We start from the raw sequence: 26,792 nt of genomic DNA on the forward strand, positions 1-26,792 counted from the left end.
GTCAGCAACATGTACGTCATGTATGGTTTGAATTACTCTGTTACTTGTTTGTTTGTTTATTTCTTTCTTTTTTAGATATTGATTATGTATTTGTTTGGTGTATTTTCGTTTTTCATGTTGTTAAATTTAATGCAAGGGTTGTAACGAACATGCAGACAGCCATATATATAATGTACAACATGCATAAACTGGTACAAACAATACGATTACGAGACAAGCACTCAAATAACATTCTTAAAAAGATAGATGACAGTGGTTAAGAATAAGAAAGACAAGAAACAGTGTGCTTGATTTTTAGGAAGAGCATTGATGTCAAAATTTAATTTCAATAGACAAGAAATAAAAATCTACAAAATACGAAAGAAACTGCAAAAATACAAACTTTATCATTAAACGCTGATCTGTGATACAGCAATTTTCTAAGCAGAATAGGAGGGAGCATGAATCAAAATATCCATACCACCAACAATTTTTTTGTTCATAATGTGTTATTGTAGGAATATAGGACCGACTGTGGAACAATGACCAAAATGATTCTAATAATGCTGTCAAGATTAATTGTTAAAGATTCGTTATTCCGAAGTTTCGTTATTCCGAGGGTTCGTAATTCCTGAGGCTCGTATAATTCCGAATATGAAATACGGTTCCATATTACGAAGGTTCGTTATATCGAAAGGTCGTTAATCCGAAAATGAACCAAGGTATAGTGAGCACTTTTTTTCTTCATTTTTGGATAAACGAACCTTCGGACTAACGAATCTTATTTCAATTTTGGACAAACAAGACTTCGGTATTCACTGTCGGATTAACGAACCTTCGGAATGACGAACATCTGGTCAGATGACAGACAGCTTGTCAATTGTAACGATAACAATAAAGATTATTACGGTAAATCCTGTCACATCTGACAGCTTTTTATTTTTTTTAAAGCATCTTAAACCACAATCTGTTGTCTCCCTCTCTTTTTGCACCTGCATACCTTCATGATGAGCAATTCCAGAGAGACTTTATCAGAAATATTATGATTATGCAGCTCAGACTTTCCAAAATGAAAGCAACCGCAAACAACTTATTTCTATTTTGTTTAGTTTTACATAGTTATAGTGAACTTGTTTTTCAAAATCAAAAACTAATATAATAAATGGAGTCGTAATTCTGCGTTTTGTTCAACATATTATATGTGATAATTTATCAAATGTCAGAATTAGGTAATGGAGATTTTTCATTTGTTATTCCTCGTTTGACTAATAAGACGTAAAAAAAACGACAAGAAACTCACAATGAATGTCATACAGTGCACTCCAGTAATAACAAACTCGGTTATAACAAAATTCCGGTTACAACGACGGAAAAATTCAGACCGCAACAGTGTCCGCTCTACGTTTTCTATTGTTTATTTGTTCTGTTATAAAGGTATAACGAATGAAGACTTCGTTATAACGGGAGTCCACTGTATGGCCTATAGGCTAGGCCACTCCTTATCAGTCAACCTTCCATGATACTCCAGTATCCTTAAAGAAATTTGAAAGTCAAGTTAAAAGTCTGGCATCAATGTTATATTTCTTTGTTATTCATTCGTGACGACTCCTCCGAAAATCTGGCATCATAATTATTCTTGTCTTCACACCTCTCTGCTCTGAATCCGTCCCACTGTCTTCAGTCTTACTGCCAGTCTTTCGTGTTGGTCTCCGCCAGTCCTTGCAACTTGCATTCAGAGCTCGCCATGTCATCCGAAACCTAAGAGCAGAACTCAAGGGGCACGCACCCACGACCATTGAGGTGGGAAAGAGGTGACCACTTCCCTGCATTCTCCTCTCACTTTCAAGGTCATTAGCCCATTGATAATGGCCATTAACTGAGGCAGAATGACTGCATACCCTATCGATTACCATGTCTTTCCTTTCTGTCACGGAATGTCATATGTACATCAGTTTCTATAGCAATGATGTTTTATTCCTTGATTGAGGGGCGCTGTAACTAGAGCACCCCTTATTGAGGCATTACAGTGAGAGATCTAGTACCCTATTTCCGGCGGGCGTATTAAAATGTGCCTCTTCATAAAATAATTTACACACTATAGGTCTAATGACGTGACTCTTCAAGACGTGAACTGTATACAGATCAAACGAAGAAGAAAGCTTTTAGAAAAGGAAGAAGAAGATTAAAGAAGTCCATGAATGTCACTTTTTTTTGGGGGGGGGGCAAAATGGTGTGCATAAGGAAAGACACAGTGTGATTTTCTTCAATATGAGTACACATTAAATATATATATATATATATATCGTATCAGGACAACTCCCCCGGAGGACTAGTCCCCCGGGGACTACTCCCATCTGACAGCTCCTCCGGAGGACCACTCCCCCGGAGGACTACTCCCCCGGAGGACGTCTCCCCCGGGGGACAACTCCCCCGGGGGACAACTCCCCCGGGGGACAACTCCCCCGGGGGACAACTCCCCCGGGGGACCACTCCCCCGAGGGACCACTCCCCCGGAGGACCACTCCCCCGGAGGACCACTCCCCCGGCGGACCACTCCCCCGGGGGACAACTCCCCCGGGGACAACTCCCCCGGGGGACAACTCCCCCGGAGGACAACTCCCCCGGAGGACAACTCCCACCTGACAACTGCCCCGGGGACGTCTCCTGGGGGACAATCCCATAACTGAACAGAGATGTTTCTTACTCGTGTCCTAGAAATTAAAATTGAATTCATCTGTGTAAAAACAGTATTCTTTTTATACAGAATTTAAATTAAAGTTAACGTTACCTAAGACACGTCCATCTTTATAACAAAGTTTTTGAAATCTCAGCACAATGTTTTTACTTTTGTACACGCTACATGTAATGTCGAAAAAAGTAGAAACGCAGGTCCATTTTATCACTGAAAGTTGGTCAAGAGATAAACACATTGACGGAAACACGCTTTTGAGGGGAGAGTTCATTCCTTAGCATGTACCTGTTATTCTTCATTATTTTATAATATTTTATGAAGTCAATTCTTTGATGATTTTCCTTTTCATTTTGCAATTCATGATTATGACAAGTATATTGTGTGAACAACGTATCAAATAATTGCCATGATAATCCTAAAAAGACAATGGCTTATTAATTAAGTTTCAGTGGTAGTTGATAAATGAAAAAATCTGTGTGAAAAAGAGAAACTTTACTTTTCTAAAAAAAAAGGGAGATGCCAAATGTTTGAAATTAGTACAGTTTGAACGCAGAGACTAGTGCCTAGCTATGCAGCACCAACCAATCCCCACAGAGATGATGCTGTTGCTATGCTCTATAGTTACCCCTCTCTAGAAACCCCGGAGGTAGATGTACTACCTCAGCAAACTTCCTTACTTGCACCCAAGACCTAGAAGAATAAAAACATATCAACCTATCACCTGCGTGTTAACAAAATGTGCACATATGCTTTTTGACCAGTGTCCGTTTCTTCCCTTGGGCATCCGATGCAATCGATATCGCTAAAGCATTTGCATTGTTCAAACTCGTCATGATTGTAATACAACAAATTACTGCCAAGATCGTGTGCTTATTCTGACTGATTAAAGAAACAACTAAGGAACTCTCTAAATAACAGGCTAAATATTACAGTCTTCATCCCTTGATATCTCTTAGAGATGGGTTAAAGAGGAAGACATTTTCAGAACATGCTCATCACACCTTAGTTTGATGACTTTGTGCCTACTGACACCATTTAAAAAAAAAAAAAAAGAACGAAAAATGCGAAATCCAGGGTGCCCCGGCCGAAAAGCTGGTCGCCGTTTCGGCTTTAAAAAGACATTTCTGGTTATAACTCGGCTATTTTTTGGTCAATTGTGATGGTTTTGGTGTCTAATCCCATGTTTTGGGGTCAAGGAAATGGATTATAATGATAATTTTAGTGTAAAACCTAATCTTCCACATGATACTAACCTGTTGCCCATATTTAGGCATTTCCTTGCCTTTTACCCCTACCCCAACTGCCATTTTTTGCATTTTTTTTCTGTATTTTTTCAAGTAGTATTGACTACCATACTCTTAATAACAAGTTCTAGCAATCAATCTGGTGTTTTCTACCAACAATAGTACAGCAAGGGTTATGTTATACGTGTGTCATGCAGATACCGGTATGTGGCTGGTGCATTCAGGATGCATGGTAACTGTGCAACCAGTGCTAATACTGTTTCTGCATTATAGTGCCTAATGCCGGTTGGAAGATATTACCTTTTTACACGTTCAAGTCTTTTCAGGAACAGAATATTCATATTCTTTTCTGTCAATTATTTCTCCGACATTTAGAATTGTAATGATGTTCAGATAAATTCACAGTCAACATAACAAACGAAAATTGCACAATGAAATTACTGACAGTGACATACAGGATAGTAACTATCATAAGAATCTAAGATAAAAATCATAACCCCATTAAAAGGGTATTTCTAACAACATATTCCTTTGTAGAGGGAGACAAACTGAAGAAACTCAAAAACTTGAGCCTTCACCCCTCTGAATGATATCTTTCTTTCATTTAACATATTCCTTATCATAATCATGAATTGCAAAAAGAAAAAGAAAGTCATCAAAGAATGGACTTCTTAAAATATTATAAAATAATGAAGAATAACAGGTACATGCTAAGGAATGAACTCTCCCCTCAAAAGCGTGTATCCGTCAATGTGTTTATCTCTTGACCAATTTTCAGTGATAAAATGGACCTGCGTTTCTACTTTTTTCGACATTACATGTAGCGTGTACAATGGTAAAAACTTTGTGCTGAGATTTCAAAAACTTTGTTATAAAGATGGACGTGTCTTAGGTAACGCCAACTTTAATTCAAATTTTATTTAAAAAGAATACTGTTTTTACACAGATGAATTTAATTCTAATTTCTAGGACACACACACACACACACAAATCTCTGTTCAGTATGGGATTGTCCCCCAGGAGACGTCCCCGGGGCAGTTGTCCTCCGGGGGAGTTGTCCTCCGGGGGAGTTGTCCCCCGGGGGAGTTGTCCTCCGGGGGAGTTGTCCCCCGGGGGAGTGGTCCCCCGGGGGAGTGGTCCTCCGGGGGAGTGGTCCCCCGGGGGAGTTGTCCCCGGGGGAGTGGTCCCCCGGGGGAGTTGTCCCCCGGGGGAGTTGTCCTCCGGGGGAGTTGTCCCCCGGGGGAGTTGTCCCCCGGGGGAGTTGTCCTCCGGGGGAGTTGTCCCCCGGGGCAGTTGTCCTCCGGGGGAGTTGTCCTCCGGGGCAGTCGTCCTCCGGGGGAGTCGTCCTCCGGGGGAGACATCCTCCGGGGGAGTAGTCCTCCGGGGGAGACGTCCTCCGGGGGAGTTGTCAGGTGGAAGTAGTCCCCGGGGGAGTTGTCCTCTGGGGGACAAGTCCTAGACCCTATATATATATATATATATATATATATATATATATCAAAAAGATATGCTGAATTCAGAAAAAAAGGGGAATGGCATACTGGTTGAAGGTATGTCTTTCAGGGTATAGAAAGTGCTCCCACTCCACCCCATATACCAACTGTTTATACCGTGTATTCTCCTGCCTTTGTGTATACATATTATAGGCCTATGTAGTTGTATTGGTATATTCTGCATCATGATAAGCCCGCCGAAATTTGAAATATTGTGATGTATTATGTGCTTTAATGAATGTATGTTTGATGTAGAATAACAAATATCCAAGTTGGTGTGTGTGTGTGTGGGGGGGGGGGGGGTATTAAGCCCGCCGCACACTATACGACTCACGACTATAATTACGACTGACAGACTATGGCTCTGAAATAAACAAGCGTGTATATTCAGAAGCTATTGCGATTTATTTCGGATCCAAAATCTGTCAGTCGTAAGGTCATGAGTCGTATCCAGTGTGGAGCGGGCTCAAGATGTCTGGAAACTCCACTAGGACGCTATAAACGTCATAAAGTAACATAAATAATTACACTTGGTAAGGCGGTAAGTGGGTCACCTATAACTACAAGTGACCTTGACCGTCGCCTTCCGTCGGAAGTACCAGTAAGATCCAACAGACATTCAGCGGTCACTGCTCTGACCTGCCATCATGGCCATGTGGATCTGCTGTTGTTGTCACTATCGTTATCTTAGATTCATCATTTGCTGCCGGGGTATCAAAATGACATATTATATAACATTAAATGTATGTCGTAGTACAGTAAAAAGAATAATAATATGTATCAATACGCAATGAATATAGGCCTACGCACGCTACGAAACACGCACATAGCTACACACACATACATACCTGTATACGGATACACATTAGTTTATGCACTCCTTAGAGATCCTCACTTTTTTGTTACTTGAGCTCTATAGTTTGAGTGTAAAAGATATCAAGGATGTAGAAATAGAGGTTATGAAAATAAAGTCTGGAAGTGAAACTAAGTTCAAGAACACGAGTTGCTGTGGTCGGTTCTGCTTAAACAACAACAAGAAGTGAAATGCCATTAAAAAAAAAAAGAGGACTGACAGAGCATCTGCATGCTCTGGATACCTCAAGCCGTTTCCATTGTCGAAATAACAATACACAGTATACAACTGAAACTCGTCTGGAAGGAAATGACATCTTAACTCCTTCCGAGAAGAAAATGGTATATCGAATCTCCGGGTACCATTTAAGAAAGGAGAACGTGGTTATACAGGTTTTCCCGGCCAATTTCGCACTTTTTGCAGTCCAATTCATAATTGCTGCATTCAATTTAGCACGATTTAGCCTAGATGGCATGATCGGTATTTCAATTTTATAATCTTGTCATTCAAATTCATTTTGGAGCATTCAAATTACCTTTAACATCATTCGAATCAGCAATCAAATTCGTAAGACAAGCACCATTTCGTAAATCGTTCATTCAATTTAGCATGATATAGTCACGTGATCACGTACACGCTGCGCTCGTTCATTCGAATTCATTCTTGAGCATCCAATTTCGCATTTACTGCAGTCAATTTAGCAGACACGTTTATGCTTCTATTCCTTTTTTTTTTTCATTTTCATTTATCATAGGTATTGTTTGCAAGCATCATAACATTTCATATTTTCGTATTCATTCTTTATTCTGATATCACCTCTGCAACAGTACTTTCAAAATAATGTATTGTGTTTATGATGTTCGATAGCATTATTTCATTCACAGATACATTAATTCTAAGTTTGTTTTGACATTAGTTGGGTTGATGGTTGGTATCAAAAAGAAGGCGGTTTCAATTTACATCGTGATTATTTCTTTCATCTGTATGTTTCATTATTTTCATTTGGTGGGTGCTACATTGCGTTAATCATCATTAGGAATAGTTCTTGGATCAGCTCTAGCCATCAATTCGTCAAGGTTATTACCCTCAAATGCTTCTATGATTCTTTCCCTGTCTTCTTGAGATATACGCCTGTATCTAACTCGTGCTGCCATGACTGGACATAAAAAAGTGAAGTGATCTATGGTACTGGTGCATGTATAGTTCTGATAACACGTATGAAAGAAGAGGGGCGTGACAGAACAACAAACTTGAGTTATTTAGGGTCAAAGATACCTTTACTTAGCAGTGTGTGGATGAAACAAAAATTCACGTTTAAATACGCATAAATCACGGTTCTCACCTTTTCAAAATAGAAATAACATTACGCCAATTTGAATGAACATGTTTTGAATTTGACTGCCCATACGCGAAATTGAATGACTGGAATACCAGTTTCCGCCAGTGCTGGCGAATTTGAATGACTGAAGAGCACGTGCCAATTTGAATGCCCGTTTTACGGATTCGAAAGGCAAATGTGCGATTTTCAATGATCGAAGTGCTAAACTGAACGAACAAGTTGCAATTTTGAATGACAGAATGTGCAGTGACAAGGATTTTCGCTAAATTGAATGAACCTTTTATCAAATGGACTGACAAAAGTGCGAAATTGGCCGGGAAAACCTATATTAATGACTCTTTAACCGAACAAGCTAATGTTCTTTAAGTATTTTCATCATTTCCTCATTAAATCGAATACATACAGGTGCGTAAATGCATCATTCGCGTAAAATACGGGCTCGATGAAACGGATTAATGTCATTCTTTGTCACATATTTTGAGCATTATACTGTAGAAACCCTATAGAGTATGCATCACATAGTCCCAAGAAACAAAAATCAATTTTCATTTCTTGTTGCTGAACTAAGACACTTAACAATCCATTGTTTTAAACAAGCCTTTCCTCTGCATATTTTCACATATAACATTATGATTAATCATTCATGTACATGAACAGACATACGCATGTATGCATGTTATAGTCTAACGTTATTAAGATAATGTAGAGGAATTGCTTGTTAAAAACGAATAATTGTTTTTGTGTATAAAGATTTCTTTTTGCGATACTACAAGAAATCTGGAAAACAAATGTAAATAAGCCATGCAATTAAGCAAGTTGAAAACTGATTAGGTGAGGTTGATTAGGATGAATCCCGCCATAAAAAAAAAAAAAAAAAAAAAAAAAAAAAAAAATCTTATTTCCGGCTAGACACGCTTTTTTTCAAATGGTGGGAATACAATGTACTTTGTTTGCGTCAATTAAGAATATACGTGTATTTTTTTGTATTTAAACTATAGTCTATCTTTCAGGCCCATTGAAAGGAGTTTGAGCATAAACACTCCTCGTAAATTTCACGACTGGAATGAAATAAGTTGCTCTACTCTAATAGATACGAAACAAAGAAAGACACAGAATTGTTCACGCATTTTGTTCAACCGATTAATTAATTTTTTGTTTTCAAGACGCGCATGTATATTTTATTTTCAACGCGAAAAATGTATATGCAGAATAAAAACAGAGTGCATTTGTTTGATATTATTTTCCTGAAAAAAAAAAATGCTTTCAGCCAATTAGATCCAAGAATTTCAGTAACTTAAAACAGTTTGTCAGGGAAAAAAAAAAAAAGGTGTGAGACCTATTATTCCAGGCTTGACCTAACGTTCAAACTGTCTCTACGCGCTCTTATGATGGCAGCATAGCAGTTTAAACAATACCGAACGATTGACTGAAAAAATATAATGGCTACACTTTGTCCGACCTTTCTCTATCTCTCTTTCTTGTGATAAGACTGTCATATACTATGTATGTATGTTTATGTATACATAATGTTCATCTTGGAATTTCCCACGTGTTGGACTTCGAATGTTATAATGTGTATACGCTACACTGACGAAGACCCGAGGCGGGTTGAAAATTTTGTGAATAAAAACCTTCTTGTTGGATCTGCAGATGGCGTATTTAATTCTTCTTATAATTATATATATATATATATATATATATATATATATATATATATATATATATATATATATGTATGTATATATATATATATATATATATATATATATATATATATAATAAGTAATATTCTAAAATCTGTAATTGAAGATATCCCACAATTTCTATTATTTTTTGTGCTTTTATCAGCTTTAATCGCGAATACATGTATGTCGAAATGACAAGAATGGGGTTAACTGCTTTTGCTATCAAACTCTTCGTATGTATAATCATGTGTATGCATGCATTACAGCGACGTCTACTGTTGTCCCTTCAAATTTGTTGTCTATATAGATATAAAACAGGGCAATTGTCAGCCACTAAGATATCTCGCCATTTTTTTCTGCATAGATTACGGATATTTATGCACAATCCAAGCTGCAACCTATATTGTTAGGTATATTATGAAGAGGAGAGAAAGAGTCAATCAGACAGAAAAATACAATACGTGTCGCAGAAAAAAAAAAAACCAAACAGGAAAACATCCGAATGCTTTCTCGACTGAATCTTTATTGCACATCGTAATGTAGCATCATTACTACCATTAGAATATGAGAAAACCTTATTTGTAAACAACACTGAATCGATACAGTATGAAACAAGCCACGTGTGTTTGAGTCGGGGAGGGAAGGTAATGGTACAAACATATCTTTCATTCAACACATTTCTTGACAGTAACATTGCTTCTTGTACACATATTACACAATCGCTGATCGAAAGAAAAATAATCAACCAAGTGCCCTCCACTTTGCGATCACACACACAAGCTAACTTTTCATCTTTTCAGGAAGGCAATAAGCGATCTTGCTCATCTGGAAGACTGATTATTTATCTAAATACTTTAAGACAGAGAGCACAATCTTGAAGTTAAGGTGCTCTTTGTATAACATTGGTTGACGGTCAGCAGGCTATACATTACGCTAGTATTACAGTGAAGTACTGAAGATTACTGAAGAGTAGGCGATCGGGTGTGCTTAATACAGAATAATAAATTATGACCACACACATTATTTGCGTTGCGTAACTGCTGCAGCATTTTAAGTCATTCCATTCTGATACCTGTCGTGTTATCAGAGCGACACACCGTGCTCCCAATACTGACATGCCACCAAATGGTAGCACCTTTTGATAAAAATGTCCCGTAAAATCGATTTCAATACGAATCAATCCCGACAGAGGTTCATCTTTCATCTTCTTCATTCACAAACTTCTCGCTACAAGGCACAGTGTGGCAAAAGAGAAAATAATTCAAAATGAGAGAGCTTTCTATCAAGAGCTTGTAAATCTCATTAAACTGTTTGGAAACATTGTTTCTGATGTTATTTGCTGCCGTTGTATTACGTTAGTTTTTCCTACTAAGCAGATATACGCAATGTAGCCTAGGCCAACGGTGTTGTCAATTCAAGGCAGCATCTTCAGCATTAACACTCCTCTTTTGAGTTTAATGTCATGACAGCATACCCTGCAAGCAACCTTTGACCCTACACATTCGCAGTGGAGCCTCGTTATAAAGATGTCGGACATAACAAAACCCTCTTATAACATGGTAGTTTTGAAAGAAGTCCCAATTCTTGATAACTATTTGTGTTTATACCCTGATATTGAAAAAAAAAAACACCTGGTATAACAAGGTATTTGGCATAGTCTTTTAGGTCCTGATCGTTACAAAGAGATTCCTCTGTAGGCCTGTACATCCGGGTAAAGATGGACATCATGGGGAAGCCTCTCATTCAAGGATGAACGCACTAGGCAGGATTCGAACCCCAAACCTTCTGTTTACAAATCCAGAGCGGAGCCTTGTCCACTATGTCATTGTGCTCAACGAAGTGAATTTTCTTGAGCCCTTTTTATCACCTACCTGAACTCTTGGTTTTTAATGCATGGTATACGCCGAGATCCCGAAAGTGATGTGTTAATATAAAATTCACAAGATAGGGACCTACGTAAATTTCGTGTGTCTATGGGCATTTCAGTCTCGGACACAGACACCAAGTCAGCGCTTATCTAAATTATGCTTGACAACAATCTCATGATTTTGTGAAACACCGCTGAACATGATCTCACTCTCTTTCTGGGAAAGTTTCTCCAAAAAATAATCGCATGCCACTACCTTGCACAGCTCAAACAAATTAATGGTACACAAGTTATATTTTAAAGGTTTTCAATCATTTACAAAACAACAACAACAAGAACAAAGCAAAAAGTAAAACAACACACTCAAAAACACATTATATGCAAAGTCTCGACCAGAAGTAAATAGTAAGTGTGTCGCGGCCAGAGATTCATGACATAATAACTATTTTCCTGGTATATCGGGAGGCAGCTTCAAGAACACAATGAAAAGGAAGAAAATGCTTACTTCAAGTACGCATTTCCCACTGTCGAAACACGATCTCTACGTTTTGAAGAAAGTTAGAAAGGAAAGGGGATATTTTCTTACTCAGTTTGAGAGAATGTTGGCTGCTGACCGGACGTAATCCCGCACACAGCACAATGATGTCCACACAGCATTATTCAGTATTATAATGAAAATGGGAAAAGTCAGTCGGTACGCCAGAACGTCAAATCAGACAGTCTCTGTGTTGCAGACTAAACCAAAGATACTGATGATGATAGTTGAAATGCTAGACAAGTTAGATGTCGCGGGAAAACCGCTTAACCCATTAAGTCCCATAGATACCACTTATGTGTTTTCGTGATTCATCTTGTCATTATAACTGACTTGTAGCATTGAATGAATTGTCTTTGAAATTGTTACAAATATGTTCTGTAAATATGTTTATAATTTTCCCTGTTTATTCAATGGAAATGGAAATAGAATTGAAATTGAAATTGAATAAAAATAAAGTAGAGACTGTCTCTGTTTCTGCGTTATATTGACAAAGCCTTGCAAATTTCATTCTAATGTCATACATATTCAATGAATTGAACAAGTTCTATCTAATCTTTCTCCAGTAGGTTTAAAGTAATGCGGTGAAATTCAGTGTTGCCAATTTGAAGATGGCAAAATAATAATATCTGCAACAAATCTATCTTCAAGACTTGCAGGTTAAAGTTAGAGACAAGTGCAACCTCAACGGTGAGGAGGGCGTGGCGTGTGTATTCATATGGAGGGGATTTCGTTAAAATCAACATAGTCTGATTCAGACCTTGTCTACTCCTGAATGCACGGAATGCTTGCGGACATAATCAGTGTACCGCATAATTATATTCATATCAATAGTGTGAACATAAAGTTAATAAAAATCGCCATGACTACTTAGACACCATTCCTCACTGAATAGGCCATACCACCAAGGAGAAAGAAAAAGAAATTACGAGTTGTTTCGACATTCGACTCAGGCTAATACACCGCCTATTAAAGGCACACGCTGCAATATAAAATAATAAGCCATTTTGGAGTTCCATTTTTTACGCATGAGCAGAAAGGGGGTCATATTTGCCATAATAGGCATGCAAGTTCTTAAAACCACCGAGATGAATATCTGGGAGGTAACGATTATTCATGTAATTATTACAAATAGTGCTTGTCAACACATCCACCTGACATGCCTGACAGCAACAAAGTGTTCATTAACTAAAGCCTCGCATTTGGCAATAATGATAAAAGGACTCTGTTCATGCATTCATTGCAAAGCAGTATAATGGATGCTTCCTACTGGTCACCTGCTGGTTTACGCAAGTACGGTCCTTGTTTGAACATGAATTCTATACATTGTTACGTTGGGAAAAGCTATACATTGCCGCTTTGAAAATGAGTGAAGTGCCTAACCAACTAACAAAAAAGGGAGGGCATTTTCCAAAATATACACATGAGTTAATTACGAAATGGTCTTATTGTAGTTTGCATAAATTTCTCATAAAATGCATACTTATAAGTGGTATTTCAACTATTTATTGTGACTTCTTAGGCACACTAAGACAAACGGGAATAAAAAGTTCCCAACGTAAAAGCATTAATCATGGTAAACATCGATTTTCGTATAATTTACATTCTCTCTATTGTATGCACCTTGTCATTAAACGGAATGGTAAATATGGTAAAAGGCACTTTGTCATGAAAGGCGTCCACACACATAAACATTGCATACATGTGTCAATGCAGTTCCTCCTGGAGGACTTAAAGTCAGACAATTTGTGGTTACGTGCATCCAGGGAAGAGTAACCAGTAATAGCTGGGAGTGTTCATCTACACGGTCGTCTCTTGACTATACCGTATGTGTAGCGCCGCCAAACCCTCGTCTGGGCGCGCGTCCGAACTGTGAATGAAACCGTTCATCTCATAAACTTGCGTCTTGCCCGTCTGGCTGCCACCCCCATTCAAGTGGTTGCTATGATTACGGTTGCGCTGGGCGTACGGGGATGTGCTACCCTCGTGCGCGTACGCGCTCGCTCCGACGTCCTTTCCACCGATTTCCCCGTTGGTGATGTTGTTGTTTTCTGCGGGATGAACACCGTTGGCGCGACGATGGTGGGGCTTGATACTGATGTCATGTGGTAAGTCCGTCTGCATAATGATACGCGCGTCGATCTCGGACCCCATTCGATCGCGTCTGTAGCTCCGCCTTCTTCCATGCCCATCTTGGAGGGCGGAGACTTCGTCCCCGTGCAAATCCCTCCCCCTGTCTTCAACTCGCCCACCTCTCAGTCCGCCTTTCTCCATCCCATTGCTACCGCCGCCCTTCTCGTAAGACGCGCTTCCATTCGTCTGCGCCTCCTTCGCAGCCATGGCGGGGGTTATTTCGCGGGGAACCATGAGGGCGTGCATCTCAACATCGTCTCTCGTATCCTCTTTCTCGCAGTCGTTCTCGTCCTGGTTCACGTTCCCTCTCTGGCTGGGCCGAATGAGGAAGAGAATGCAGGCCGCAACGATCGGAGGAACGCCGGAACAGATGAAGGCGATGTCATAGGAGTTCATCACATCATAAATTATACCTAAAAGAGACAAACCAAGAAAAGATGAACAGGGTTTCGAACGCCGACATTTATTTTTAGATTTACAAATGGCCTTTACTTTTATGGTTTCTCTACACAAAGAAGAAAAGGAGCTAGAGAAAGGAGAAAAAGCAATATCACACTGCTTTAATGTATCATACAGGAAAAAAAAAAGACGAAAGCATGGAAACAAAAGTCAACGCTACGAAGCGGAAGGGGGAAACGAGATTTATGATGATATGAATTAGTAAAAATAAAAAGAAAATCGCAAAACGAGCTAACTCCATTCTTGTTAAGTTGAGATATTTGTGATTAAAGCTGCTAAAAAACTAACAAAAAATTGATAAGAAAATACAAGACATTTCTAATCATAACTTCTATTAAGTCACAAGTGAGGTATAATTGGAAAGTGTTAATTTTGCTCTACCTGATGTTGGACTATACTTTGAAATGTTTAAAAATGGCACTTAGTTCATTTTGAAATAACAACTCTTTATATCTCCATAAATTTTGACGGGTCACTGAAAGAATACCAAAAACTGATAGGTTGGGATGGAAAGGGCGCAAGGCGATAGGAGGTGCTCACCTGCTATGGGAGGCCCGATCATCATGGGCATGGACATAAGGCCGAGAATGCAGCCGATGGCCTGGGACGCCCTCGCCGGCCCGACCAGGTTGAAGGCAATGGGGCCCATCATGGACACGAAGGCACCGTCAAAGATGCCCATGACGAGCACGAGTGCGCACAGGGCGATGAAGTTGCGCACCACGGGCATCAGGGTCGTGGACACGCCGATGATGAGGAAGGCGACCTGGAAAAATTAAATGACGGAAAGGCAAAAACAATCCGTTATACAACAAAAAAGGATGCTGATACTTTGTTAGTATCTATTTATGTTGTTTCGTTTCGCATCGCGCAGTAAATTTCTCTTGCACTGTCTTACTATCTCTCTATCTATGTATCCATCTATCTACTCATTTATCCATCGTTCAATCTATCTAACTATATAAAAAATGATCCATTTATCAATCAATCTATCTATCTGTATATCTGTCTGGCTGTCGATCTGTGTGTATGTTTGTCTGTCTGTCTGTCGATCTATCTTTCATGATCATCCTCTCACCACAGACCTACCTGCTGGATGTAGATGGGGTTGATCTTCGGGTGGTCGCTGAGGACACCGGACACGAGTCTTCCCAAGCCCGACGTCGCCCCGAGACACATGATGAGGACTTCCGCGCGAGCGTTGGGCAGTGTGTCGTTGACGTGTTTCACCTGCAGGTAGCGGGAGAGAGTATACAATCTGAATATTTTTGCTCTGGGCTCACTGTGGCACTGTGGTTGCATCGCGTCGGATCCTTAAACTTAAAATTCTTGATTCGAGACTTTAGTTAAATCCCTGAAAAGGATATTCTACAAAGGTACCTGGCAACATTGCGATATTAATGATAGATTTGATTGTTGTTATTGTTATCATTTTTCTATCATAATTATCACTATCATTGTTATTATTTACAGTCATTAACATTATCATCATCACAAGCTTCCTGGAGATGCTCTTATTGTTCTCTTGTAACATGGGTTTGGTTTGTATTAGACGCCTGATATTATTCATTCATTTATGGCAATCGATCATAAGATAAGTATGACACGAACTTACTACGCAGTCTCAACACTTTTGTTTTTATCAATAATTGTGAGAGATCGCTTAACCATTGTGCGCTTATCCTGAATTCACCATTCTAGTATCCTGCAAATTATGAAGATGTATACGAAGAGTGATTTGAGGTTCTTTTTCTAGGTCAGTGTTATTCTAGATTTGGTGTAATTACACAAATTACTAGTACGGCTGCTCGAATCTTGTTTCTCACCAGATGGAAAAATGGCACAAAGTATCCAAACATCCCGAGAGGCACTCCAATGGCCCATATTCTGTAATTCCGTTCTTTCCAGATGCTAGTGTCAATTACGCCCGCGCACGGGTTGGAACACTTCTTCGTCGTCGACGTCGAGCTCCTCTTCCTCCTTAACTTCCCGCAGCAGCCGCCGCTGCCTTCGCGCAGGTCGGTCTCGGCGCCGTCCTCGCCCCTGGCAACCGGCGTGTAGTCCTCCTTCAGGTCCAACCTCTGCACGGCCTCGGGGCGCGGCCGGTAGGTCAGACCGCCGAGAAGCATGACAAAGATGATGGAGCTCTGGAGCCAGAGACAAGGTCCCAGTCCGTAGCGGTCCAGTACTTCGCGCATAGCGATGGGAAGGACGATGGTGAAGATGGCACTGCCGAAGGTGACGAGGCCGTTGGCTATGCCCAGTCTCTTCTGGAAGTAGATACCGAGAATGTAGAGTGATGGCTGGTAGGCGATGGCGAAACCCAGACCCATGGCGAAACCGTACGTGATGTACATGTGTTCGATGCGCGTAGCGAACGAGCTGGCGAGGACGCCGGCCAGGGCCAAGGCGCCGCCGATGACGCCGGCGGGGCGGCAGCCTAGCTTGTCGGTGATCACGCTGGCAAAAGGTGACATGAAGAAAGTGAGACCAGCGCAGACCGCTCCGATCCATGCTGCAAAGCAGAGAGAAGATATAATGGGAGAATTCCACGGTCAATTTGAAGTTATTAATTCATCATCGACAGCATTTTCTCCACCTATCTAATTTGGGCGGATTGATCAGTCAATATGACATAACTTAAAGGGTTCAAGGAGACATTTTAAAGGGATGGTATAGTTTTGGTTGAGATTAGGGATTCAGATTTCAGATTTTCACCTTTTTGCACTATATATTGGAAATCACTTATGAAACATTAGAGATTATACAATTCTAAGAGAAATTCAACATTTATTTGATGAAAATTGGTTTTGAAACGGCTGAGATATCCAAAGATAAAGAGGTCCTTATGGGATCCACCTTTTATTAGGACCGCTTTGTTTTACTTTGTTTTTGGATATCTCAGTCATTTCAAACCCGATTTTCATCAAATAAACTCTGAATTCCACTTAAGATTGTATGCTCTCATATTTCATAAATGGTTTCTAATTATCTGGCGAAAGATTACAATCTGAATCCCCCATTTTAATCAAAACTAAATAATCCCTTTAATATAATCATAATCATAATTCCCATTTGTGAGTGAGAATCACTTTAACGTGAAAAGACTCCTAGTATAGCTCCGTCCCGCATAAACATCAGAGTATTCTTGGGTATCAATGTGTTAATGATTATCAATTGCATTGACTTCAATTTCCAGATGTCAAAATGGAGGAAATCATCAACATCAAAATAAGTAAGTCCTACCATATGTTAATGTTACCCCACAGGTAGATAATGTATAGTCACACTTTTTCGGAACTAATGTTAAAAAAAAAAGACATGTAAAAGATCAAACAAACTGACACAGAGAAAAATCAAATTGTGGCGAGTTTGAAAGCTATTTAACTATAACGCCGGCTTGGTCAAGGTACATTGTAATTACCTCTGGAGTTGTTCAATCAACATGATCAAGAAAGTGTCATTGAGCGAAAGCCCTACAGGCAATTATCTCTACAAAAGCAAAGCAAAGTATTCAGGAAATTTGTTTTGCCGACCGTAACTACAAGGCTAGGACAGCATTGGCCAAGGTTTAGGCATTCTCCCTCTGACGTCACAGGTTGTATCTGACAGTGTATATTAGATGTTGATTATATAAACAGGCACTGTTCAACATTATCACGGCTCAGTTAAAGCGAAGTGTAATCATTTACTGACGGAACTGGAATGTGTGTTTATGCATGTCAGGTTTTATCAATTAGAAACAATGGTATATCGAATATATTCATGTTGTTTGCCTGAGGACTGCCCTAGAAAGCATGTTATCAATCAAACAACGACAAACAGCTTCCTTTCCTTTCCTTTCCTTTCTTTGATGGTATTTCCGCAAACCTCAGTCTTCCTCAGCTTCCTTTAGCATCAGCGTCTTCTCTGCTCCTTAACCAAGTTGAATTGGCCTTATTTCTTGGAAGTGCATGTACGTGCATCATACTTTACCAGTTAGATGCACACATGAGGAATTTACTGACACGACGTGTAAAGGGCATGCGACACGCGAGTATTACAAGGCCGGGATATATACGCCACCAATTAATTCACGAGCAATTAGCACAATTTGATTGACCGAACACGGGCAGCATGACCTCACCGAAGGAAATCGCGCCCTCTATGGCATCCGGGTTTCTTTGGCTAAAACACTTTGATCCTAGCCCTCTATAGTCAATAGACGTGCCAACTCAAATCCTGCAAACTCAAGTCCTGCACAATGTACTTCAGACAAACCATGTTTTGTTTTGTTTTTTAGGTTTCCCTCCATAATAATTCATTGAATTAATTTTGCCAGTTCGAGAAGATCTAATTCTAATATGTCCTGTATGCATCTGTTAATATTTTGCTAAGTTATTTCTTTTGTATAATCACTGCGTATGGTTATCAGAGAAAAGTAGGCCTACATCATATCATATCATATCATATCATATCATATCATATCATATCATATCATATCATATCATATCATATCATATCACATCCACTACATCAACACTGTGTGTCCGACCTCTTGCTAAATACAGAAAAGGAGCACGAGTGGACTTGAGATCTACAATTAATAGGAAGAGCATGAGAAAAACAAGCGGGTATTCTGTTGCCGTAGAGAATCGCCCGAGCCGTGACCTGTGCAGGGACAGAGCTTGTTGACAGGTAAACAAATTATTGACCCTAGCTAGTCTAAGATATCGGACGTTTATTATCAGGATATCATCAACACATGTCAAACGGTAGTAGCCCATAGAGCAATAACTCTGCGGTCGCATGTAGGGCATAGGAAGCACTAAGGTTTCTATAGTTTTATCAACACAGTTCATAATTCAGTTGGTGACAAAAATACTTTTGTTTTCAAACATCACAACCGGGAACGGAGTATGGGTACAGAAAACCCAGATAAAAGTGCAAGTCCCGAGGTTAATATAAGCCCCTCACCAATGAACTGTCACAGTGCAAACCCTGAATCGAGTTATAAACTCTAAATTGATGAGATCGCAATAACTCCCATTCATCATTATTACATTTTTTTTCTCTCTCTCTCTGTCTAGGCATGTCGCATCACGACCATGCATCAATTACGCACTTGATGGCCTGAAAGTTTATGATATTATTTTGTATCTCTGTATTCATATCTGCTTCACAAAGGCTATATAGCCCTGGCAAATTCATCAGCAGATGCTTAGACATAGAATGTCTCTAATACCTTAAAAAAAAAACATAGAAATGTCAATTTTTATATTTCAGTTCGAGAACATTACTGCCCAGAAATGCACCAGTGGCTTATAATTTTGATTGCAGCCAATTTTGGCCATATTTGAATCATCCCGAAATGGATTGTTTTGATATCGATATCATGATATTTTCTGGATGTTTCTCTGAATTTGTCGATATCTAAAATGAATTGATTTCGACTTGCTTTAAAGCTTCAGAAATGATTTTCGACCTACAAAAGGAGGCAAACTATAAAGAGCAACCGGTGCTAATCAAATATCAGTGGCGGAAGCCGGAAGTAGCACCAGAAATTTACGGTTTTCCTGGATCCGCCCCTGAATATGGTACTGTTTATTAAAGATGATGGTTTCAAAATGCCTGTTTCTCCTACCGGGAGATCAGTGAGAAAGGGAGGGAAAGAAAGGAGGGGTGGGGATTACAAACGAAAACATCTGGGGAGCATTTCATGAAGCGTTTTGTCCGACAAATTTGTCGGGCAAATTTGCTCTCACCCAGTCAGATGCAATGATTTCAGTAGCTTATAAGAGTGTGTCAAAAAAAAAATACCGACAAAAAGGTTTACGAAATCCCCCCTGGATAACAATAATTGTATCACAAAGGTTAAAGTCAATATTTCATGGTCGTTCACCTGGACATACTATTGTCTTGTTTCCTCGGCTGCGTACCAATCTGACAGTGTTGGAATGATCATGCTCTTCAGAAAATAGTACAAGTCAGCTAATGGCGGAGGTTGACCTCATCGCAACGTCATAAACTCACACCTTGCACATAATTGTGTCGTCATGATTCCCCGAGCATGCGCATCAGCCGAAGTAGAAAAGGCATTGTACCAAACCGTGCGGACACGACCGACGAAGTGTCATCGCATAACTTCAAGATGTGAATGTCTAGATCCAAGATTGAATACTATGCTTCTAGCAGAAGACATCATTTCTTATGCACATCCACACAAAAGTCAAACAGGATAATGAAAATGTTCACCATAATTATTTTTTTACAGTTGTGGGAGAACTGAACTTTCTCGGTCTATTCAAATCTTACAATGTTGCGCGAAATGAAACGAATCAATGCCCATAATAAAGTCATGAGTGCTTTTGATGACTTTGTGCACGTACGCGTCTGTCAGTATATACATAACGGAAGCAGAGGACAAGACAGTGATATTCTTTGCTAAGTCATCGCGTCTCATTTGCTTGTTATTATCCCTGTATCCGTGCAATACGATAATGTAAGTACCGATGCTGTTGATAACTGCCTACTTCACCAGTTGTGATCTTGCCGACTCATTCTAGTCTGGGGTGTATTATGTCGTAAGACTGAGTACCAAGACACTCTGCAAATGATATACATGTATAGGCAGATCTATTGTTGCTGTACAAAGGAGCGCGTTTTGGCTTACACATGCGAATTCAATGCGAGATTGTAATCCTAGTTTGGTCACGAGTGCTTATTTACCTATTTGCCAAACATACTATATACAGCAGTGATTCGGATTACAACAACAGCAAAAAAAAAAAAATAAAAAAAAATGTAAAGTTCTACTCGTGAGTAATAGAATGAGGCCGACATTTCAAATGCCTTGAAACTGAACACTGTGCTCTCTGGCTTGGGACTTTAAAAAAAGGAACGAAAATACAGAGAAATTCGCCCCTTTACCTTGGCGTATACGAGGGGATTGCCCTCCTCACAAAAGATCGAAGTTGATAGCAAATAAATAATGTTCCCAAGATATATCCCTATACTCATATTTAAAAGATCCTTGTTTGTAGACTTTTCCTTCATTTAATTTTTTTTTTCATTTCATTTCATTTCATTTTTCCATTTCCAACAAAAAAGAGATATGTATCATCACAATGCATTTAATCTCTTCACTTGCTCTACTGGGTTAATTTTTCATACTTCAATTCAAATAAGCCAATTGAGCTATACTTTCTGTTAAGGAATACGAAAACTCCGTTGGAGACAGATTCTTTCTTTTCGATTCCGAGATGAAAACTCAACAGACAATGGGGATGGGGTAGAAGAGTGATCATTTCCGACCAGGAAGGAGATCTGTTCCTGCAACCATGGCAACAATCATATGATGAAATCTTTTGGTATTATGTTTCCTTCCTTTCATAAATTACTCCAGACGTGTCAACGTGTATTGACACGTGCTAATGATGGGTGTGCAGTTTCAGTTTGAGAAACACCGTTCACGGACTGGAAGATGATTACAAACTTAGGTATGAAATCTACATGTATCTTGTTGATGATTTCTATTACCATGGTAACCAGTAAAGTCGTCCAAGTTACTTCTGTACGGATTTGGATGTGTTACATTTGACAAAGCAGTCTGGCTTTGACACAATTAGGCTTATTATGACGACCGATAAACGGAATTACTGCCTGATGTTTTAACAGGAAGGGCGCGGTATACCGACTGTAAAATTATAATGACAGGGTGGGAAAAAAAATGGGGGTTCTGGGATCAGTCACCACCACCACATGTAGGTCATACTCCCTATCTTAGTAGTCAACGCTTACAACGGTGTGAGGCGATATACTCAAGCAATGTAGCGCTCATATAAATCTTCTTGACTTTGTACAGCAAGTATAGAGGCATGCAAACAAACGAAGTCAACGAAGTATTGCACAGGCAAATGGCTACGTCATGCAAGTGAATATGAAGCTGACGTAGAGATATCAGAGAACGTATATCTAGGTATCTTTTGATATTATTCATACAAGCGTTCCCATAGACAGTCTTTACTTTGAATGTATTTCGATGATTTTGTGTAGCTGTCCTCTCCCTTGAGAGAACACGCCCACCATGTATAGAGGGCGCCCACTCACACCGGTGCGTTTCACAGTAGTTTTTTGACGTGCGGCTTACGACAAGATTACGGTAAGTGGGTCAACTGATGTCGTATGAGCCAAATATCCCATTATTCACAGCTGATACTCATAGGGGGAAAAACACAAACAAACATACACAAAAACCGTAGAAATTCAAAACCAGTTGACAAAATGGACTGCGTGGCTTGATTTCAGCACGTATAAACGTAGAGTCGCATTGTGTGTCAAAATCCCGGTGGCTATTGAATGTCGAGAGGTGCAACGGGCAATGAGAGATATAATTTGCATACAATCATCTAACGAGGCTCGGCTCACTGACTTTGGAACAAACACGAAGCAGTCGTCGAACGCAGACCCAATTTCACAGCTGCTCCTTTGCGTTCGAACAGGGATTCCACGAACACGGGAGGCGGAGTCATCACTCGCCATCTCTCTGGGCTGGAGAAGCGAGAGTGTACGTGTCCACTGGTCGTGCAGATCGAGTTGTTTGCACGTAGTCATAGACAATGAGTGAACAAAATCCGAGCAAAGTGATTACCTGCTCTAACATTTCCCCCATGTCATTTCATCAAGCACTACTTAAAGGGACTGTACAGTACTGGTTGAGGTGGGGATTCATGTTTTGAACATTCCTAAGTGAGATAATGAAAAGCCTCTTATGAAATATGAAAAAGCATGTAATTTTAAGAACGATTCAACGTTTGTTTGATGAAAATTGGTTTTCAGATGGCTGAGATATCCAAAAAAGTGCTAATAATAAAAGGCGACATGCCACAACTTTATTAGGATCTCTTTTTTTCACCTTGTTTTTGGATATCTCAGCCATTTCAAAACCGATTTTCATCGAATAAACTTTTGATACCCCTTAGAACTGCATGCTCTTTGACATCTCATAGAGTGGTTTCTGAATATCTCGCAAACCGTTAAAAGCTAAATCCTCACCTCGAGCAGAACTGTACACACCCTTTAAATTTCTCATACCGTTGGTTGTGTCCACCGGTTTGAGCCGACATAATAAGTAAAAGGGAAGAATATTAATGCATGGTAATAATTTTCCATGATCACGCAATAATTCATGTGGGCGGAAGCACAAAGACTCTGCACCAGCATGCCATCTCTGACCCAACCCCGTACCCAAGTACTCATAATCTTCTCCATGTGATCAGGGAAGCGATCACCTCTCCCTGATGAGATGAACACTCGTCATTTCATTCTGCAATAAAGAATCGTCAAGGATATCATATCTCAGAAGTTAAGGAAATGGGGGAGGGGGCGTAGGGACGGGTGTACGTTTAATGAACAGCCAGTATTCAATTTCAAGTGACATGTTTACATGGTCCTTTCCAAGCTCAAGATTTAATGCAAAAGTGAAACACCAATGTAACTTACCAGTATGGTGGTTCTTTATGTTTAGAGGCAAGTATAAAGCATTCTACTCAAGATTATTCTGAATGTAAGTCAATATGAACTATGTAATCATACGGTAACAGTGGATAGTAATATGTTGCTCCTCTGATTATAGACAGTCGATATTACGACGGATCACAGCGACAAACCCTTTCCTGCCCCATCGAGATATTACGAAACACACAATGGCGTATGACGTAGTCCAACTTACAGGAAATTTTCCACATTCAAAAAGCGATACACAGACAAACATGTGCTGAGTTTCCATTTCTGCAACCTTAAACCTGTTTAAAGGCTTTCAAGGCTATCCTTCAGTTTGTAAAATATTGAGAAGACAAACAAAGATGAATTACAGTAAATCAACTATAAAACAAAACAGGAAAGTATATGGCTCTTGCACAAAGCATGCATGACAGTACGATGTGCACGTACAAATCTCATTTGGCGTGCTGCCGTGGAAAGTTACCTGCTCTTGAATAATATTTCTTCTCATATCATTTCGTTAGTTTCATAAATCGTTAGCTATATTATGCACGTTCCTGTCGGATACCTTATTGCACACAGAAGAAAAATAGATATAACAATTATGTCTTGGAAGCAGAGCTGGGACATTTCCTGTCTCTCACATTTCAACTGTAATTTAAAAAAAGAAATGAAATACGTTTTTGTTTTCTTTTTGTAACCATGAATCGCAAGAACCAATGAGACCATAGTATCTAGACAACCCATGAAAGGTTCGTCTTGTTGGGTTTCTATTACCATCAGTGGTGGTATGCAGAGAACACAAGCAGCCATGACAATGATGACGTATACTTGTTACTGATGATACCATCGAGATCCATGGGGGAAAACATCTCTATAATGTTATTAAAGCTAGATTCCCGACGTTATTACCAGTTAATCTACCCATTTATAAACTGCTCGAGATTATAGTATCATCGTCACTCCATAGGTGATATCCGCTACGTTTAACTCACTTCCATATTCACCTGTTAAGTTTAACGGAAGTAGAAGAAAAGATAACTGTTCTCATTCACATTGGCAAAAATCCCAGAAGCTTACATGCAATAATATACAATTTCACGGCCAGACATATTCAAAGTGCATAAAAGCTCTTTTCAATTTAAACAATGAACTGGATTTTCTGGTGATGTTTCGATCTAGAAAATGATAGTTTTGTAAAATCAGTTGATTCAATCATTTATTTTAGAGTATTAATGTATGAATGTATGTATATGTATGCATGTATGTATGCATGTATATGTATGAATGTACGTGTATGTATGTATCTATCTATGCATCTCAAATATTCTAATATTCATTCGTTTTCTATTTTATCTCTCCCTATTTACTTAATGCTTGTTAGGAAAATTTTATCTTATTTACTTATACTCTTTCCAGTTTTCAATAAATCATTGCTTTGTTTCAACCAGTCAACTCTTAGTTTTTATTCATTTCACTTTTTAATTCAATGATCTATTTGACATAGCGTCCGGTTGCTGAAAAAGGATCAAGCCTTCATACGGTGTTTTTTTTTTTCCAGACGTGAGCTTAAAATGCACCGATTAAGTTCTTTGTCCTTTTCATGAAAACGTGAAAATGATAAAACTTTTTTTTTTCTCACGGCGCATTTCGATTATCAGCGATCGCTAAAAGCTCAATCACTTCAGCCTTTTGACTTTATACGATGAGCTAAAACAAAAACAAAACATAGAAACAGTAAACAAAATGAGACAAAGCAAGACAAATCGAAAGGGGCAAAATAAAACAAAGAGAACAAAACAAAAACAAGAGAAAGCAAAACAAAAACTATGCATTTCCGAACGTGACTGAAAAGTGCAGTGACATCGATCCTAAATGGCAGTGCATTGGGGTTTACAGGCTGACATCGACATCTCGACAACAACAAAAAAAGGTTCCAAACTTATCACATGCTTTCAAACAATACATTATGAAATGATAAATGTCATTGCAACCGATTGACATTGCTCTCCATCGACGTAAATAAGCACTGAATTGATCAGTGTTTTAGTAGTAGCCATGATAAAAAATCATGGGCGTACATACTCGAGTAGGATTAGAAAACCTATATACGACCTCCTGATCACCGGACACCGGATAAAAAAATGTCATTGTACACTTATAAAATGCTAGCTGTGAACACCAAAGCACTTCGGATAAGATATTTCTCCTTGGTCAGGCAAGGAGCATTTTTCCTTCTTGGGATAATAAAAAACAAACAAACAACAACACTCAAACAATAAAGCATCATGATCATACCCGAGCATTGATTTATTTTAGTCTATATATGAAAAGGAAATCCGACGACCTACCTGGTCACATCACTAACGAGGAGGCTTATGGGATGCAAAGACTGTTACAGACTTCCGGAGACGTTATTGTTGCGTCAAGAAGGGAAAAAGACACTGTGAAGCAGTTTGTAGAGCGAGGCAATAAATTCATTTATTTGGGTATTTTTCATTGTCTACACCTGACCTTTCGTCAAGAATAGCCACGCCACTCAAGATATAAATGAGGACCGCTTCACAAGGAAGTTTGTGATGGTTTTCAGTCGTGGTAATTGATGTTTCAGCGACAACAACTTGCCATTTCAAACTGAGTTAAAGTTAACTTGGGTATTTTTAAAGGAAACTTTGTCTTACAGAATGGTAACGCTTTCATAAAAATCGGACTAAATATGATTATCAAAGTCGTGAAAATTATATGTTTGTACGGTTACTTTGAGTTCTATATCACTCTTTCTTATAAGAACATGCGAAACTTTTAAGTTCAAAAACTTTTTATGTTTTATATGAAATGTCCCATAATGACCTATCATCTATCATTCTTGTTTTAGTTTTATCTTAGTCCCATAAAATATCAAAATCTACTCCAATACGGCGGGTGTTCAACTACAAAGTCTGCAGTAGGCCTAGTTTGCTGAAAATTATAGATGCCTTCCTCGCTACTTGCAGATAAATATTTACCACTAACAATCTTTGCACCAACGCCTTT

General features: G+C 39.2%; 1 protein-coding gene across 1 annotated transcript in view; it reads right to left on the minus strand.

Moving 5' to 3' along the window:
* Window positions 1-13,081: 13,081 nt before the first annotated feature.
* LOC140242520 (monocarboxylate transporter 10-like) overlaps window positions 13,082-26,792 on the minus strand; it is a 33,406-nt gene continuing 19,695 nt past the window's right edge. Inside the window, exons 2-5 of the mRNA XM_072322256.1 lie at window positions 16,106-16,794; window positions 15,369-15,509; window positions 14,820-15,045; window positions 13,082-14,233 (exon numbers count right to left, since the gene is read on the minus strand). Of these exons, the coding sequence (XP_072178357.1) occupies window positions 13,488-14,233; window positions 14,820-15,045; window positions 15,369-15,509; window positions 16,106-16,794 (1,802 nt within the window). The 3' untranslated portion in view covers window positions 13,082-13,487. The remainder of the gene's footprint in view (window positions 14,234-14,819; window positions 15,046-15,368; window positions 15,510-16,105; window positions 16,795-26,792) is intronic.

The sequence above is a fragment of the Diadema setosum genome, chromosome 19 (assembly GCF_964275005.1).
Source record: "Diadema setosum chromosome 19, eeDiaSeto1, whole genome shotgun sequence".
NCBI lineage: Eukaryota > Metazoa > Echinodermata > Echinoidea > Diadematoida > Diadematidae > Diadema > Diadema setosum.